The 17,331-nt window shown below is 35.7% G+C and overlaps 1 protein-coding gene across 3 annotated transcripts in view; it reads left to right on the top strand.

The window, feature by feature from the left end:
• DYNC1I1 (dynein cytoplasmic 1 intermediate chain 1) overlaps positions 1-17,331 on the top strand; it is a 342,413-nt gene that overhangs the window by 296,864 nt on the left and 28,218 nt on the right. For all 3 annotated transcript variants that reach the window (XM_030933183.1, XM_010356265.1, XM_010356267.2), the window contains 2 exons: positions 9,930-10,070; positions 14,258-14,383. In XM_030933183.1, the coding sequence (XP_030789043.1) occupies positions 9,930-10,070; positions 14,258-14,383 (267 nt within the window). The remainder of the gene's footprint in view (positions 1-9,929; positions 10,071-14,257; positions 14,384-17,331) is intronic.

Genomic DNA, 17,331 nt, shown 5'->3' on the forward strand with positions numbered 1-17,331 from the left:
GTTCACTCAAGCTGTCCCCACCTCTCACCTTTATATCCGTCTGGGAATAACATACTGACTTAGCCAGGTTTTTGCATGTTTTGCTTTCCTCTTCTTGACTGTTTTCCTTACCATCTGTCAAAGTCAATGTATCTTTCAAGGCAGGTCCCCTCACCTGCCCTAGATAACACCGTCCTTGACCACATCAGACCCTGGTAACACCAACACACCGCTACTGCCCCCAATCTTCACATTCCTCTGGCACCTAACATCTGTACCACAGAATTTAGCACCTGGCTACATACTTGTTCTCTTTCTTTGGTATAAACAAGGCAGAGAGCCAGTCTGTTTTCCAGTGGTTCGCAGACATGGTAGATTTGTCCCAGAGTTGTTCCCAGAATTGTGTCTTTGAGGGGGAGTTTGTATTCTTCCTTTCTTCAGATGGTAAAAATCCGGGTACCTCCTTGTGATATGATGTGTTTTCCCTTTTGTCTTAGTTATCAGGAAATTTAGAGCTGTTTCAAACCATATTGTAATAATCAGCTTATCTCAGGATCCTGGTAATAGCTATGTATTCTACCTGCCTTCTTTAGAACTCTTTTGTGTGTTTGTTCTTAATTTTGCAGTATATTTAACTTGTAAGACTCTATAAATCCTTTTAGAACAAAGTAAGAAAACAGATCCCCAAATAAGCAATATTCTTCTCTTATTATATCATAATTTTCATTCTCTTACCTGGATTGTTTGCTCTTGAGAACAAAATCAGATCTTGTATTTCTTTTGATTACCCAAAGTAGAAAGCATATGTTAGGTCCTTAAAAAATCATTGCTGAAATATGTGCTTTGTTAAAGTAAGTTGGATTATTTTAAATTGAGACAGAAACATCTCCTAAAATGACATCATTCTAACAAAGGAACCTTAGCGTGTTTTATTTCTGCTAATGGCAGGAGAAATAAACATCTTCTGATATTTTGAACATTTTGGTAAAAAAATGTTCAAAATATCAGAAGAAAAACATGATAAAAATAAAAAGTTGAAGTTTTAGCTATCACTGGCATCTAGACATAAGACTTGAAACAGGCAAGAGGATTAACAAAATCAATAGTTTACTGCCAGTAACACTTAGAGTGCATTTTTCCCCCGCAACCCCAAAGCCCTGCTGGCTGCCTTTCTAATAAACACAATGTTCAGGTGGTGTCTGACTTATTTTTTTTTTTCTTCCCTTATCCCCATTTTCACTCCCCCTTCCTAACATAAGATGGCAAACATTAAAATTGGCTTTCAATAAAACTACCTGTGCCAGTCATCAAATTCTTTTCTTTCTTTCCTTTTTTTTTTATTTCTTCTTAAAGCTCACCCAGGGAGAATCGTTTGACTTTGAAAGAAACCACAAGAATGTAATCAAAAAGTCACCTCCAGACTTGGCCTATGTTCATACTTCCTGTCCTTTTACCTCCATCTCTACCCTACCCACCCACAAACATTCATACATTCATCCACCAACACATACCTATGGCTGTTAAATATTTATGCAGACTTGTGAATAATTCATAAAAGTACAGACACTTTTGAGACTTGAAATTTATTCAGCTGACTGGGCTTTACCATTGTCCAACAAGTAGGGACTTAGTGAGTCCTTTCTTTTGCTCCTTTAACCAGAGTGGAAATGTTTTCCTTTTCATTGTAATGATATACTAAACGAGTTGCCTTCCCCAACATCCTCCTCCTAAGTAATAACATTGCAGAGAGAGTGCACACACTTAGAGAGAAAGAGAGAGAGAATGAGAATAACAAATACAACTATCTACATAATTATGAGATCAAAGATGTCCCCACCCCACTTTTCTGCTCTAACCTACATTTTAGTCTAATGTTGGAAGATAAATTAAAGCTCATCTTTATCCCCAAAGTAGCCATTTTTGTACCAAACCAATGTGGGTCCATCTTGACCAGCCTCCTGTGACCTGAACCTTGCAAATTGTCCAGGACCCATAATTAGTACTAGACTATTTTCCCACTGCCACTTCCAGCATCCTGAATCACCTCACCTCACATTTAGAGTATATTTGTTTCTTGAACAGAAATTGATTCCATTTGGCTTTAGTGAAACAGAATAAGGTAAACAAATCTGCTGCAAAGCAGGAAGCGTATTAAATATATTTTACATTTGAACAAAGTATGTTGAACTTCTGCTATTTGTGATTCTCCTCGCTGGTTCTCTCCACCATTAAAATAAATACAAGTAATATCTGTACTCATATTAGATATGATGTAAAATACATAACATTTAGCAATGGGAGATGTGGGAGTGCAGAGCTACATAAAAAACCTCTCCTTGACTCTTTGAAAATGTGTGCTTTATATATATGGTCTATTATTGATGCAAGAAATAGAATTAAACATTTAGATAATTTTACCATTAGATTTTATTAGACCTGTTTGATAGGATAAATCTGGGCACTTTGGTATATATTTCTTGAAAAACATAAAATCTGTCTAAATGTCATGTTTACTAAATGTAGCAAGATCACTAATGTCAGATTAGCTTTGGAAATTAGAAAATGTTAACCTGAGCATGTGAGAAATAAATATGAAGGGGAAATCAAAGTGTAATCCATGGATCTGAGTTTATATTTGAAATATTTACGCCTTTCTTTAAGAATTGTGTGTGTAGGCCAGGCGTGGTGGCTCACCCTGTAATCCCAGCACTTTGGGAGGCCGAGGCGGGCAGGGATTGAGACCATCCTGGCTAACATGGTGAAACACTGTCTCTACTAAAAATACAAAAAAAAATTAGCCAGGCGTGGTGGTGGGCGCCTGTAGTCCCAGCTACTCGGGAGGCTGAGGCAGGAGAATGGTATGATCCTGGGAGGCGGAGCTTGCAGTGAGCTGAGATCATGCCACTGCACTACAGCCTGGGCGACAGAGTGAGACTCCATCTCAAAAAAAAAAAAAAAAAAAAAAAAAAAAAGAATTGTGTGTGTATGTATATATGTATATTTAATTTATTTATATACATGAAATGGGTTGTTAGCCAGATGTTAGAGTAAAAGGTTGGCAGTTTAAGGGCAAGAGTGAAAGTATTTTGCTACTTAACTTACCCACTACTAAAATATGTTTGCACAATTTGACATTGAATAAGTAATAAATAAACAAAATAAGTCAAGCCTGCATATTCTACTTTATTTGCTCATTCTTCTAAATTTTCAAAGCTTCAAGGCGCTGATACAACCACATGTCTAGCTGCCTCTAGGTCCAGTTCATCCTCATCCCTGTACACCCTCCTAATCCTTAATACCAGTGTCCACCTCTTCCCTCCAACCTCCTAATGCAGTCTCTAATCAACCTGGCCATCGTAGATATATAGAATGCTTCTTTGTCTAAATAATACCATGTTGGACATGAAACCACTCAGCCATGGTAAAAATAGAGTTGGAGCAAAGCAACCAAAGAGGGGCTCTTTTGAACCTGCTTGCCTCCTTTACTGCCACATGATCTTTCAGAGAGAAGGACTATCAGTCCAGAATGAGAATAGCAATCCAGAGAACAGCTGCCTCAATTTTGCTAATGAGCCAGCTTGGCTGAACCTGGTTTTGGAGACATAGTGACTCTCTCTGCCCTCCTCGACTGAAATAAGCAAGAAACCAGAATGCCAGTGGAGCCATAGCCGTTGAAATGGCTGTAAGAGGAATTCAAAAGAACATCCTTCCTTGCTTCCTGTTTTCACAATGGTTCTATATAGATTTGTGCTATTAAAACACCAGTTTTGAATGAGAACCTTGGGTGGAGCTGATATTCATGAAAATCATGCCAGTGAGGGAAACACTCCTTTTATGAATTAAGCAAAGCTTGTAGCTTTTTTCCATGGCTTTAAACACTCAATACTAGTCAAAACCTGTGAATATGTATACATTCTTTTATATGGATAATTAGCTTCTTTATTGGTGGCGCCTCCTGGATTAGGAGGATTCTTCCATGCAAATAAGCAGTAGAGAGAAGCAGTGCAACAAAGAACACCTTTCATGTGGCTTCAGAACTTATTTAGCAAAACTTCTACATTTATAGAGAAGTAAATGCTAAATTCCTGAATTTCTATAGCCTTCTTTCAGATCGTTCCATATTAACTAATTCAGATTAAAGTCCTTGCATATTTTTGGTTAATGCACACAAAAAATAAATAGACCACCATACATAGTCTGTTGAGAATAGTTCACCAAAATTGTTTATGTCCGGTTTTGAATTTCTCACCATGATACAAACAGGTAAAGATACCATTTAGAGATCATAGTATTGTTTGAATATTAGTCACAGAAGTTAAGATAAATATAGGATATTTTGTCCATTAGAAGGATCTCAAATTAAGTTGCAAATAAAGTTTTCCAGTGATAGTACCAAATTCATAACACCTCCCTTGGGCCAAAAGAGTTGGTTTTTTGGTTTGGTTTGGTTTGTTTTGTGAGTTTTGGTTTACTTGTTTGTTTAAGCACTTTCTTTTTATGGTGGAAGCCTCCATTTTTGTGTGAGCCTGAAGTTTTGGGGTCCTTTGGTGGTTTTTTAAAAGTGATATTGTGGTCTCACATTTTAATGTTTCCTGGAAGAACTAGCTAGCTATTTATTTTAATTACTTCACAGGAACCCACATGACAATTTTTGAAGGACATTTTCTTATTACTCATTGTTTATTATTTTGGTCATCATTTTTCCCAACAGGATATAGTTTTTAAGGTAAGATTCCATGAGTTTTCCTTTTACTTCAGAATTTATAACTTATAAATTTTACTTTTAGTTTCTGCCCCTTTTCCCACCAACCCACATGGTGCCCCCTACCACACTACCCACCCAAAAGATATTTTCATGGTTTGGGTCACTTAGAGACAAATGCAACCTCAAGAACCACAATATTTGGAGGTGTTTGGAGACATTTTAACACAAATCTTCCTATTCACCAGCCTTCAAAGCACTAAATCCTATTGGGATGCCTAGAGGCGCCCGATAAGAGAAAAGTAAATAATACAGAGGAAAACAACCATTATATTCTCTAGATTTAACTTTGGCACATATCTGACATCAGAAATAGAAACTCACCTCTTGTGAAATCATTTTGTTTAATTGATCAGAAAAATCAGCAGGTCTATTCATTTTCAGACATATTTATAAAACTAAAGCTCAATCTAGAGATCAAGTCTTATTGTAAAACATTGATAAATGTTGTGAGTTTCATTTTTTAAACAGATTTCACTACTTGCCTCTCCTATGTGAATTTAATATTTTTATTCCTTCTCTAATTGATCAAATAAGAAGTTTATTACTAATTCCATAATTTTAACTTTTTCATTGAAAACCATCCTGGTGCATTTTATATGTATGTTTTCATGAAATACAGAGTAAGAAAAAAATCACTGTGATATGAACTCCACAAAACATAAAGGAGGATGGCTTTAATGATAATAGTTACCTTTGGAAAATATTTTTCCATACTTTTTTCCATTCTATCCTTACCGCAGGGTAGCAAAGCACGTAATAAAGAATCACAAAGCTAATAGGAGCCCTTGAGGTCAGTAGCTCCAGCTTTCCATCGTAAGATGAGAAAAGTAAGATCCAAGGATGTTAAGTTAAATTTCCCAAGGTCTGTAGTTTTCCACTGTCTCCCATTACCTTTTCTGCTCCATGCTACCTTTGCTATTCCCATCTTTCAGATAATATAATTACAGTCCCTCACCCAGAGTCATACAAACCTTCAGTGAACTGGACCCCAAGTCCTTGCCTTCTAACATCATTTTTTCCCACTCTCCAGTGCATAGCCTGCTGTTCATCTCTGCTGTCTAAAGGACCATTCCTATCCTATTTCTAGCTTTCAGGAGAAAAAGATTCCTGTTCATCTCACAAGATGCTAAAGACTCCTGCAAATATATGGATAACATCCTCAGGATCATTAACAACAGACTCAGGAAATGAAATAAGCATCTGACTGCATTATTCTTAAACTGTTTCTACAAGTTACATAGTATGTGCTTAGTAAATATTGGTTGAATTGAATGGAAGAGTAAAAAAAATAGAGGTAACAGGTCTTTTTTTTTTTTTTTTTTAAGTAAGGACTGAAGTTCATTGCTATGTTTTGTAGAAGGACCATATAGTCCCAGTAAATAGAGGATATGCTTAACAACTAGGAAAACCTGAGAACCAAATCCAGCTTTACCACTTAACAACCTTTGTGGCCTTGGGAAAGTTACTAACTTTCCTGAACTGTAATTTTCTTTTCTGTAAATACCGTCTACTTTACAGAGATTTTATGCGGATTACATTAGACAATGTACATATAGAGTGAGGCACACAACAAACACCCAACAATTTACCCTCCCTTGCCCTTCATGTCTGCCTGGGAGGTGACTGGTAGCTTGCTTCTCTGCTCTGTTTGAGTCCGAGTATTAAAATCAAGCTGGGTTGTGCCTGGATACTTTACCATTATTGTAACAGCCCTGGAAGCACAAGGTGCCACAGCTTTATTTCATTGGCATGTACCACACGTGCAGTAGGCCATGTAACAGTCTAGTTTTCCTTTTCCCCTTTAACACTTTGCTGATACTGAACATGGCATAGAAAAGGAAACACAGGTGAAGGGGGTTTTTTTCTAGTGAAATTTGATTGTTTTGAAAAATGTTTTTTACAGTAACTTGCTGTGGAACAATATTTCATTTGCTAAATGGCCTTGAGAATTTTGTAGAGTAAATCTTTAAAATCATGAAGCTTCTGTAGCTTTCATATGTACAAATAGTATTATAAGATTCATTCTCAAAAGTATTGGTCAAATTTGCCCCCATCATCTCCAACCTTTTCAAAACTTGTAGTATTCTAAAATAAGTGGTAATGCACAAGCAAGCTATAACATGTTTGTGGATCCAGAAATTTATGTCTCATAAATTCAAAATCTTTAGAATCTTTAGAACCTCATGCTTTTAACTTCTTTATGAAAGTTGTAATACTTTAAAATATATATGAGTTTATGATAATACATGAGTTTACCAATTCTAATACTTCATGATATACATGAGTTTACCTTAAAATCTTTTATATAAAGTATTTGAGACTGATTTTTTTAAATCAGGTCTTCAGATTACCCTTTGAGCCTGAATAAAATAAACTAATAAAATCCCTTTATCAAAAAATACAACTAATATTCAAAGAGCACTATTGCAAGTGACATTTGCCTATGCCCATAGGTTATGCCTGTGCTTTACTTGGCAATTAGTGGTTCATAGATGTCAGCCTATGTGGTACTTTGATAACAAGTTCAATCAATCCTGATCAAGACTTTCCCAACCTGCAAATTATCAATGTTAAACAGAGTCTTTGAAAATATAAGCCTTCCTCCTTTCTCCCAAACACACATGTACTGTAGCCTAGAATTACTTGCATAGTGACTTTTATAATAAAAGGTTCAGTCTTAGGGTAAAGGGGGATAAGGAGGTTGGAGAAAGCCTAAAGAGCAATAGCATTTCAATCAATACTATTAAATATAAGAAACTGGGTTTTGGTAACATGAACAATAGCAGTTATTTCCAGATACTTAAAATGTGAAGTCTCCAGAATATACTACAGTTTTGGTTACATTTCTCAGAGAAGAAACTACTAAAACAAAAAAGGAAATAAACAAGACACTAAAGATTTACAGGATAATTAAAGAATGAATGTATCCAATAATATCAGTTCCTTAGAAAATGACTGTTTAAAGCTGGGTGGTCTTTTAATTGATCAAAATAAGGATTTGCAATTGTGTTACGTGTTTATTATAGGTCTGTATGTGTCTATCTATATGAAGACCTCTATACCCTCAGATATACTATCATCCGAGTTGATGAGGATCCTGACAATTGACTTTTTAAAACATATATAAATCTTTAATACCCTTTGACTTTAAGAAAAATGTGTTATTCATGTTCTTTAACAAATAGTGGGATGGCTAGCTATAAAATCAAGAATTTGCAGTGGGAATAATCTTCTGTTGAGAGTTACAATTTAATATTTATAAGTAGTCAGTGAACGTGCAGCCACTCCACATTGCCTTTTAAAAAATATTAATAAGGAAAAATGATACAATTATGCTATTTTCAGGTGTCATTGGACAGTTAGGTTTTTTGGAGAAAGTAGTTTGAATCATCTAGTCCAAACAGTGAGAGAAAGAAAGATGCTACAGAAATATCCAATAAGCAAATAATTCTGGCTTCAAGTAACACTGCAAATATGGTATATAATACATACTTTGGCATAAAAGTATTATAGAATCATAAAACTTAAAAAGCTATAAAGCTAATGTCCAGTTGATCATTTTGTTATCGCAATGTCATATAATTCTTTTCAAATCACACCCTCCATGAGATACTTTTTGAATTAAAAATAAGACATATCTCACTGTATCCACATAGTGGCCCATCTAAAACATTCTGTGTTGCTTTAATGTATTAAAAGTTTGTTCAGTTCTAAGCGGTGATTTTTAAATGTCAAAGAAATACAATTCATGGAAAAAGGACTCACAGCTACTACATTAAATTTTTGCGTGATATTTAGGTTACAGAAGTTTTATTGTTTTCACACTGCTTTTTCTCACTTTCATTTCAGCAGATGTATTTTGTGCATTTTATATTAACTAACAGTTCACTTGGAGAGATCACTCTAATATTTGGAGCCGATTCCCTACAGATACATTCTTGAAACCTACTGTGCAGGAAGGATCTGATTGTTCATATTGTATGTTATCTTTTCTTGATCTTATTACTCTGGCCTGTACAGGCACTCAGTGGAACCCATGAAGAGAGTACAGACAGCTGACTGGATGAAGAAGACATTGGGGAAAAAAACTCCCATTGTTTAGATTTCTGTCAGAGGATATAAGAATACTTAATTTCTTTTATCTCTAGGGCTTTCATTATCATTTAAATTTCATTTTACATTAATTGATCAGGGATTAGTAAAGCCATTATGCAGAAATTAGAATAAGACAAGCCAGATGGAATGAATAATTCATGAAGTCCAATTACGTTTTATTTCTGGTGTACTTTCAAACTTGCCTCTGACTTCTGTGCTATTTTGATGTGACAATATTCACTGGAAATCAAGAGTGCCATTTTAATTTATTGTATCCCTCTGGAGTGGAAGCATTTGTATGCACTCGGGGTTTGTTAACGCATTTCCACACACACACCCCCAACACCCGAAAGTCAGTTTTCGGGATTCTGAAAACACTGGGTGATCTAGCAATACGGTTCATTTTGTACAGAGGTTCAGGGGCACTTCAATGAGACACACTAGTTCAACTGATTGGGGTGAGCTGACCCTATGCAGAGAGACTAAAGGCGTAGGATCACGAAATGATTACCTCCTGGAAGAGCACTAATCCTCTTTAAAATATTTGTACGCTTTCCTCGCTGCAAAAGAACCCTTAAAATGTGAATTTGGCCTAGAGTTGGACTGGAGGTAGCAGCAGCTGTTGCAGCTACAGATGAGGACCACGAGGTGGCAGGGGTTGCCTTCAATGAAAGGGTTCGGGGCGGTCGGGACCGCCGGGGCTTCAGAACATCCCAGCGGGACCAAGCCGGGCCGACCACGGTTGGGTTTAGGCTCCGAGCATCTTGCAAAGCGTTGCCGGGAGAGAATTCCGAATTAATGGGCAATCCCGTCCACCTGTCTGGAATGCCTCATACGACTGTGTCTGAAACCGCCTCCCCACCCCCGGTCCCAGCCCCCAGCCCCTTCAGAGGCCCCCTCTCCCCCCGGTATTTATTTATGCCACTGGACAGTTCTAGTCACATTAAAGCTCCGGTTCACCTTCTCGAGGACTTTCATCTCGGGAAGTTTTATGACACTTTGTGAATGTGCAAAGTTTTTAATTAGGCTCTCTAGACAGCCCGAGGCAGCAGCAGCGCCACAAAGTCTTCACGGTCTCTCTGCTTTACAGCACAACAAGCCGCTCTACTCCTTTGAAGACAATGCAGACTATGTGTACGATGTCATGTGGTCCCCCGTGCATCCCGCGCTCTTTGCCTGCGTGGACGGGATGGGGCGCTTGGACCTCTGGAACCTCAACAATGACACCGAGGTGAGCGGCGGCTCAGGCGCCCGGGCCGGAGGGCTGGGAGGGGGGCGCAGTCGGCCACTCGCAGTCTCTCCCTCTTTCTCTAAAACGGCCTTTTTTGGACAGACCTTCCAATTGCAGCAGGGTTGCCGGCCCCCCATTCTTGACTACCCTGAAGGGAATTGGCAGATGCATAGGCCAAAAATCACTTAATCTCCCTTCATCCCTAAACGGTGGCAGCTCCTGGACAATTAACCACCCTTTTTTGCAAAGAGCAAAACGTTATGCGTTCACACCTTTTCCCTATGGGACAGTACACACAGGCATTTGTCAGAGCCGTGTTGAAATAACTTTACTGGCAAACACTTGGAAAAGAAAGCTTTTGTGGACGTTGATTTTTAGATTGGGCTTTTAAAAGGGGTTATTTGTCAGTGTTTGCTACTTGCACCATTTCTATTTTGAATCCATAAAAGACGATTCTGTTGACTATTTTTTGTTTAGATCTTTCATCCATTTGATTTGTACCAAGGTAAATATTCCTTGTCTAAGATATCAAACTCAGAGGCAGACTTTTACAACAGCCTCTAACTTTGAACATGAATATCAAACTCAGTATTTTTTTAAAAGAGATTTTAACATGTCACATTTACAGTAAGTGAAAGTACCCATTTATTTTAAAAAACAGCCAGTAATACTGTTTTAAATTATGCTATAAAATTGTATGTTTTAAAAACTATGCCACATGCATTGTTTCTTTTTGCCAGTCTTGCAAAATTATTGAGTTGCTAATTCAGCTACTTGGATGTTTTGAGTTTTTTTTTTTTTTAAACATAAATATTATTGTCCTTCAACTTTATAAAATAAAATGGTCTCTGCATCACTTCTTGGTTTCTGACCCAAGAAAGCTCTCTATAAATAAGAATGGACAAGTAAGAGGAACAAGTGCTGCAAACTATATGTCAAGTGGAGAACAACAGAAAGGTCTTTTGAAGTGTTTTGAGCAGGAAACAGCTCAGCCTTTTTAATTAGGAAGCCCACAGCTGGAGGATCTGAGGAGGAGCATACTTCCCTCCCTTTTTTTTTTTTTTTTTTTTTTTTGCATATGTGTGGGAGGGGGCAGGGAAATATTCTTCAGGTGTTATTATTGACTCGTTGTATCTTCAATGGTATATACACCTATAATCGCTGCCAAGTAGTTATCTTTTAAAAATCTTTCAATTTGAGTCTGTTTTTCCTTTTAGCTACAAGAACTCTGTAACAAGAAAGAGTTATGTAATGAAGCATCTTTGAAAATAACCAAAAGGCATGAGTATGTGAAATGCCCCATCATTTGGATATTGGAATGTTTATAACATTATTGTTTTTATTAGAAAGATGTTATTACCCTATATTGTAAGGGTTTCCCAGAGTCTTCATCACTGTTTATTAAAATCATATTGCTTCTATTTGCTAGGAGAAATTCATTCATTTAAAGCAACCAAAAAAAAAAAAAACATTTTCCTGATTGACTTAGGAGACCGCTGTATTAGAAATCCAGCTTAGTTGAGATAATGTTTAGGTGATACCCAACTACAATGCATATGAAGGGAGAGTGAGTGTTCTACAAACTCCTTAATAATTCCTATGTAACCGTTTTTCTTTAAAAAAATTTTTCTTAGGTAAAATGAAAGTAATGTCTCAACATTGATAAAAGTAATTTTTTTCCCTTCTCTCTCTAGGTATCAAGAGACAACCACCTAAGAGTTTTATAGCTAAACATGTTTTTAAAATCAGTTTTGGTCATGCAAACTGTTTAGTTTTATAGTAAACGTAATTCTGCTTTCACAATAATAGTAGAGTTACATTGAGTCCAGCTCAAATCCAGTAATTAACCGAACACTTTTTAAAACCTTCAAATCATTTTTGCCTTCTGGCAAGTTGAACAAGATTTTTCAAATATTTGTCAGATTAAAAACTAGATTTGTTTAAAAAATCTGAATTATAGTACAGCAGTATGTTTTGTTGTTGTTGTTCATATTATTACATTTTTGGACCAAGTTATTCCATCTGTTCCTATGCAAGGATAGTTCATGTTTCCCATCTTGGTATTTCTGATTTCTACTGCTTAATGTAATAATTTATGATATATGAATCTTGTCTTTGCAATTAAAATGACTGAGCCAGGAAAACTGTGGAAATATTTGTGCAACAAAATACAAAATAAGAGACAGAGAGAACATATGAATTGTTTTTTATTATTCATCAACTTTGGAAAAGTCATTACTGATCAGATTAATGCAAATATATTTTGTCATTTTCTTCATGCATTTATGAATTTTCTAGCATAATACAGGCTGTGATAATTATTTTCTATCATTTATAATATCTATGAGAAGAATCTATTTTTAAATGTTTAAAATACTGTTTCAGTTTGTTATAGTAGTTATATTCCAAATAAATAAAATTCTTGAAAATGTATTAGGCATTATTTTAAATGTGTCACAATGTTAGTTTATTTTCATTTTTTTTTTGTTATATTCATATTAAGATTAAACATTTTATTCTATTTTTAAGATTGTTCATAGATTACCTAATTCTATTCAATATCAGATTGTTCATGGAATTAGGTAGTAGAATTAAGTAAGAATCCTGTATGAACCTTCTAAATTGTGGTATTAAAAATTAACTTTGAAGAGTCTACAGCTGAATCACAGATTTGTTTTCTGGGCAGCACAGTAATAATAAAATGTATTGACAGAATTATGATCCATCTAAATTCACATTGTTTCAGCCTTTGATAGATTTGGTTAAAAATTCAGACTCTAGCTTGCACAACAGGTACTTTTATTATAGAAATTGTGTATTTTTAAAAAATAAATTAGCCGGGAACTTTTGGTTTGTTTGTTGTTGTTGTTGACAATTGACATACAGTGATTTAAGCAGGTGAAAGAATTTTTATTGATTTCAAGATTAAGTTTAAACATAGATTCTTACATATAATGGAGTTTTTATTGCTATTTTAAAGATAGGTGTTGGGTCAATAATTTTGTATAAACAGATGGTTTCAATTCCCTGAATAACAGAATGCCAGTGGTACTAAGCCACAGTACATGTTGTGTTTCCATTCTAATGTGACATTTTTATTAGACACAGGTCTTAAACAGTGGCATGAGATGATCTTAGTGGCCCCCTTTTCACCATATTTTTTCTTTTTGTTTTAATATTTACCTTTTCCTTTCTTAATGGCATGTTGTCATTTCCTATTCAACATTCTTGTAAAAGGCTCAAGAGATCTGAGCTTTATGTCAATTATAAACTTCTAACCTTGAAGACAAGCTTTCACACAACAGATAATGGAAGAGAGGTAGACACACTAAAATGTCTTTCCAAATACTGAGGTTCTTGGAACAAATACTACAGGTTCCATTGCAGCACCTCCAGTTCACTTTAATTATTATTACTATTATAATTATCAATGCTTTTAGATTTGAAGTGTTTATTAAAGGAGATATAAGGCATTTTCTATGAGTGGGTGGCTGTATTCTATCACGATGTCACCCTGGATATAGTGCCAAAGTTGTGGATTGCTTATTACACTTCGGTACTGCCAGAGGGAGGAAGACAGATTTAACAAAAGAGACAGAAAGGGAGAGAGAGAGAGATAATTTGAGTTTTTTGAAATTTTTTTTTACCTTTATGTTTTCCTTTCTTCTTCTGATCATCTCCTCCCTGATGAGGTTTTGAGGGATCAATACATATGTTTACATTTTCCTCGAAGACTCACATTAATATGACTTTTATTCCACCACACACCCCCTTTCTGCCTTTTTAGTATCCTTAATTTTGGTAAATCCTGAGATCTCTCTCTCTCCATCTGTCCATAAACTATGACCCGATGGGGAAGGATCCCATTTAGCTCCTGTATTTTTTGTTGGATGTACACTTGTCGTAATCCAAAGAAATATCCATGCCACTTACTGCCTGGTGACTATATAAAAAGACTCTCCCTCCTTTTCTTTTTTTGTTAAAATATCTCTTCTCTCTACCCCTTAATTCAGTGGAGCATATGATTTAAGAACAATGAGCCCTTTTTCCCCCGGCACAAGGGATGAATATTACTTCATGCACCTGAAGGCAGTTGGTGACTCACCCAGTTAAAAGTATTATTGCAAATTTGTATATTTAAATTCATATTCAGAGATTCTCTTATTCTGTTGCAAACCCTTTGGCAGGTTCCAACAGCAAGTGTGGCCATTGAGGGAGCATCCGCCCTAAACCGTGTTCGTTGGGCCCAAGCCGGCAAAGAAGTTGCTGTTGGGGACTCGGAAGGCCGTATTTGGGTCTATGATGTTGGAGAGGTACATGTGTATTTGTTTGTGTTGTTGTTATTGTTTTGACTTTAGAGACCTAGTGAAATTATTGGCAAGACCTTGTAGGCCACAAGGACCCTCTATAATATGCTTGCAGATTTCCATTGACTTCAGTGCTAGTTTGGCGAGACTTCCTTAGGGCCTAATTTGATCTTCTGTCTCCATGCACAGGACACTTATGTTAATGATCTAAGCTCCTTTTAGAATGTTGTAGAATGTCCCATCATCCTGTGATGGAGAGTGGCACTTCCCACTAATTTCATGAGAATGAAAAGTTTCAAGGCCGGGCGCGGTGGCTCACGGCTGTAATCCCAGCCTTTGGGAGGCTGTGGGTGGATCACAAGGTCAGGAGTTCAAGACCAGCCTGGCCAACGTAGTGAAACCCTGTCTGTACTAAGAATGCAAAAATTAGCCAGGCGTGGTGGTGGGCACCTGTAATCCCAGCTACTTGGGAGGCTGAGGCAGGAGAATCACTTGAATCCAGGAGGCAGAGGTTGCAGTGAGCCGAGATTGCGCCATTGCACTCCAGCCTGGGTGGCAGATAGACTCCATCTCAAGAAAAAGGAAGAAAAGTTTGCCAAATACATCATGCTAAAATTGAATTTGGAAATTTTTGTTTACTTGAAAAGTAAAGTTTTGGTTGGTATGTTCAATTAATATATATACTATTTTTCTTTAATTAAAGTGTAGCCAATTGAAAATGAGATTAATTAGAATTTTGTGCTGTTTGGTGATATTCAAAATTTCCTGAACATCGTGGCATGTAAAAAAGGAAAAAAAAAATTACATCTTTTATTTCAGACAAATCTCCTTGAATTTGTATACGATCTTAATTTAATGTTACATTATCAGTCAATTGTACTTAAGATTGTCTGTTTATTTTTACTATATGAGAAAGTGTTGACCAAAACCTTCATTTCTGGTGAGATAAAGAATTTTTTCCTTAAAGGAAAAGAAAATATTGAACTTTCAAGCAAAACAAAATAAGAGTGTTATGTAATGCTATTTTGGCATAATATGAATCTAACATTTGCATTCCGGGGGAAAATATACCACATTTGTATGCATAGCATCCTAGACCTAGAAAGTACTCTGTGAGTGCCTGGTGGATGGGTTTAGCTGATCACACTGAGAAGGGTTCTTTATGGTTTCATCAATCAGCATTCTATAAATTTGGCAATCCTAAATGGTTTGTTCTACAATGGAACTTTTGATGACATATTTTACACTGCTATATGGTACAGTTGATTATGTTGAAACAAGCTAGATGGTGTTTTTAAAAATTCAGCCAGGGACAAAAACCGAATGACTTTAGAAATGGAAGTTTTCTATTCTGGATGCATAATTCTAAGTAAAAAAAAAATCTCTTTCTTTTACTGCATGTTATCTATTTCATTTGACACCCCCTTGACTACTGATACCACAAGCTGAGTTGTTCCAACAGTGACAAAAACTCTGTTAATATTGGCCCCAGTGATGAAGATGCAAATGGTCTGGTGACTATCGATATACTTTGGAGTCTTTGGGAAAGAGAATACCCTCTGAGTCGGAAATACCGCCAGTAGTGTTACAGCAGTATTTTTTCTTAAATGAGTATTCTTTATGTTTGATGTATCTTTCTCATGGCCTTCATCAAAGTAAAACTAAATGACAATAACAAAAACAGATATTCTTTATTGGTCACTTCCTAAAAAATAAAAAAGAGCAAAGGAGAATGTAAAAAAAAAAAGGCTTTTCTCTCTTTCTGTCTTTTCTTCCTTTCTTCCTTTTCCTTTCCTTTGTTTATAACAAGTGTAATTGTGGGAGAGAAATAGACATGAAGACATGCTCAGAGACACAATGGCAGAAAATAGATAAAATGTAAAAACTTTTTGCTTTACCTCCTTTGCATATACATAATGTCCCTTAACTCACTTAAGTGAGTTATACAATATATTATTTATGCAATATATTATTTATAATTTATATACAATATATTATATACAATATAATTATATACAATACAATACAATTATATACAATATACTAATTATACAATATAATTATTTTATCCCTCTTTGTTGTATTCTAAAAGGACTGAAAAACAGAATAGTTTAACAATCTGTTTTATATTTTAAAAGGCCTTTTGAAAAGTCTTTTTATTTTAACTTAAATATTATATATACACACACTATATATATGCACACACATACATTCATACACAGTCTCTATGCAATAAGGAAACAACATGACATATATACAGAATTTTCTGCAATAAAAGTGATTTTATAGCTTTTGGACAGAATTACTTGAATATGACATATTTTGTGAGTATATATGATTTTACAAAAGTTGCTCTGGCTGATATGTGACTGCTAAAATTTCTTTCTAGGATGCTATCATCATTTCTAAATTGCAAAGTGTTGTTATACTCATATTTCTACTATCGTACTGGCAGGTCAGGCTGGTTTTCATTTTTATGTTATTGCCCTTACTTTTCTAAGTGATATTACAGACTATAGAAATGTCTGCAACTATAGGCCAGTCTCGCCTATTGTCTGGAGTCTAGACAGGCTATAGAAAAATCTCTGTGACATATAATAGGCCAAACAATTTGTAGGGTTGTTTATCCCTACAAATTCACTACCAAGAAAAAGAAAGGATATACTATTTGATTGAGAGTAGGTAATATTACAATCTCTAGCCCTTCTTTGAATGACCGGAAATCAGGATAAGCTTATACACTTGAACAATTCTTTAGGTATTGTTGATCATATACAAAGCAATCCATAGCTCAGAAAAACTCAGACTTAACAAAATAATTGCCTGAACTGTGTTTTTTTTCTAAGTATTTTTATAAATTATATTTATTTGGGGAGAAGGGGAATTTTTATGTTTCTCTCTGTCACCACTAAGCTTTATTCTAAATCGCTGAAGACCTAGTCTGTAGAGGCACC

Source organism: Rhinopithecus roxellana, chromosome 6, assembly GCF_007565055.1.
Source record: "Rhinopithecus roxellana isolate Shanxi Qingling chromosome 6, ASM756505v1, whole genome shotgun sequence".
Classification (NCBI taxonomy): domain Eukaryota; kingdom Metazoa; phylum Chordata; class Mammalia; order Primates; family Cercopithecidae; genus Rhinopithecus; species Rhinopithecus roxellana.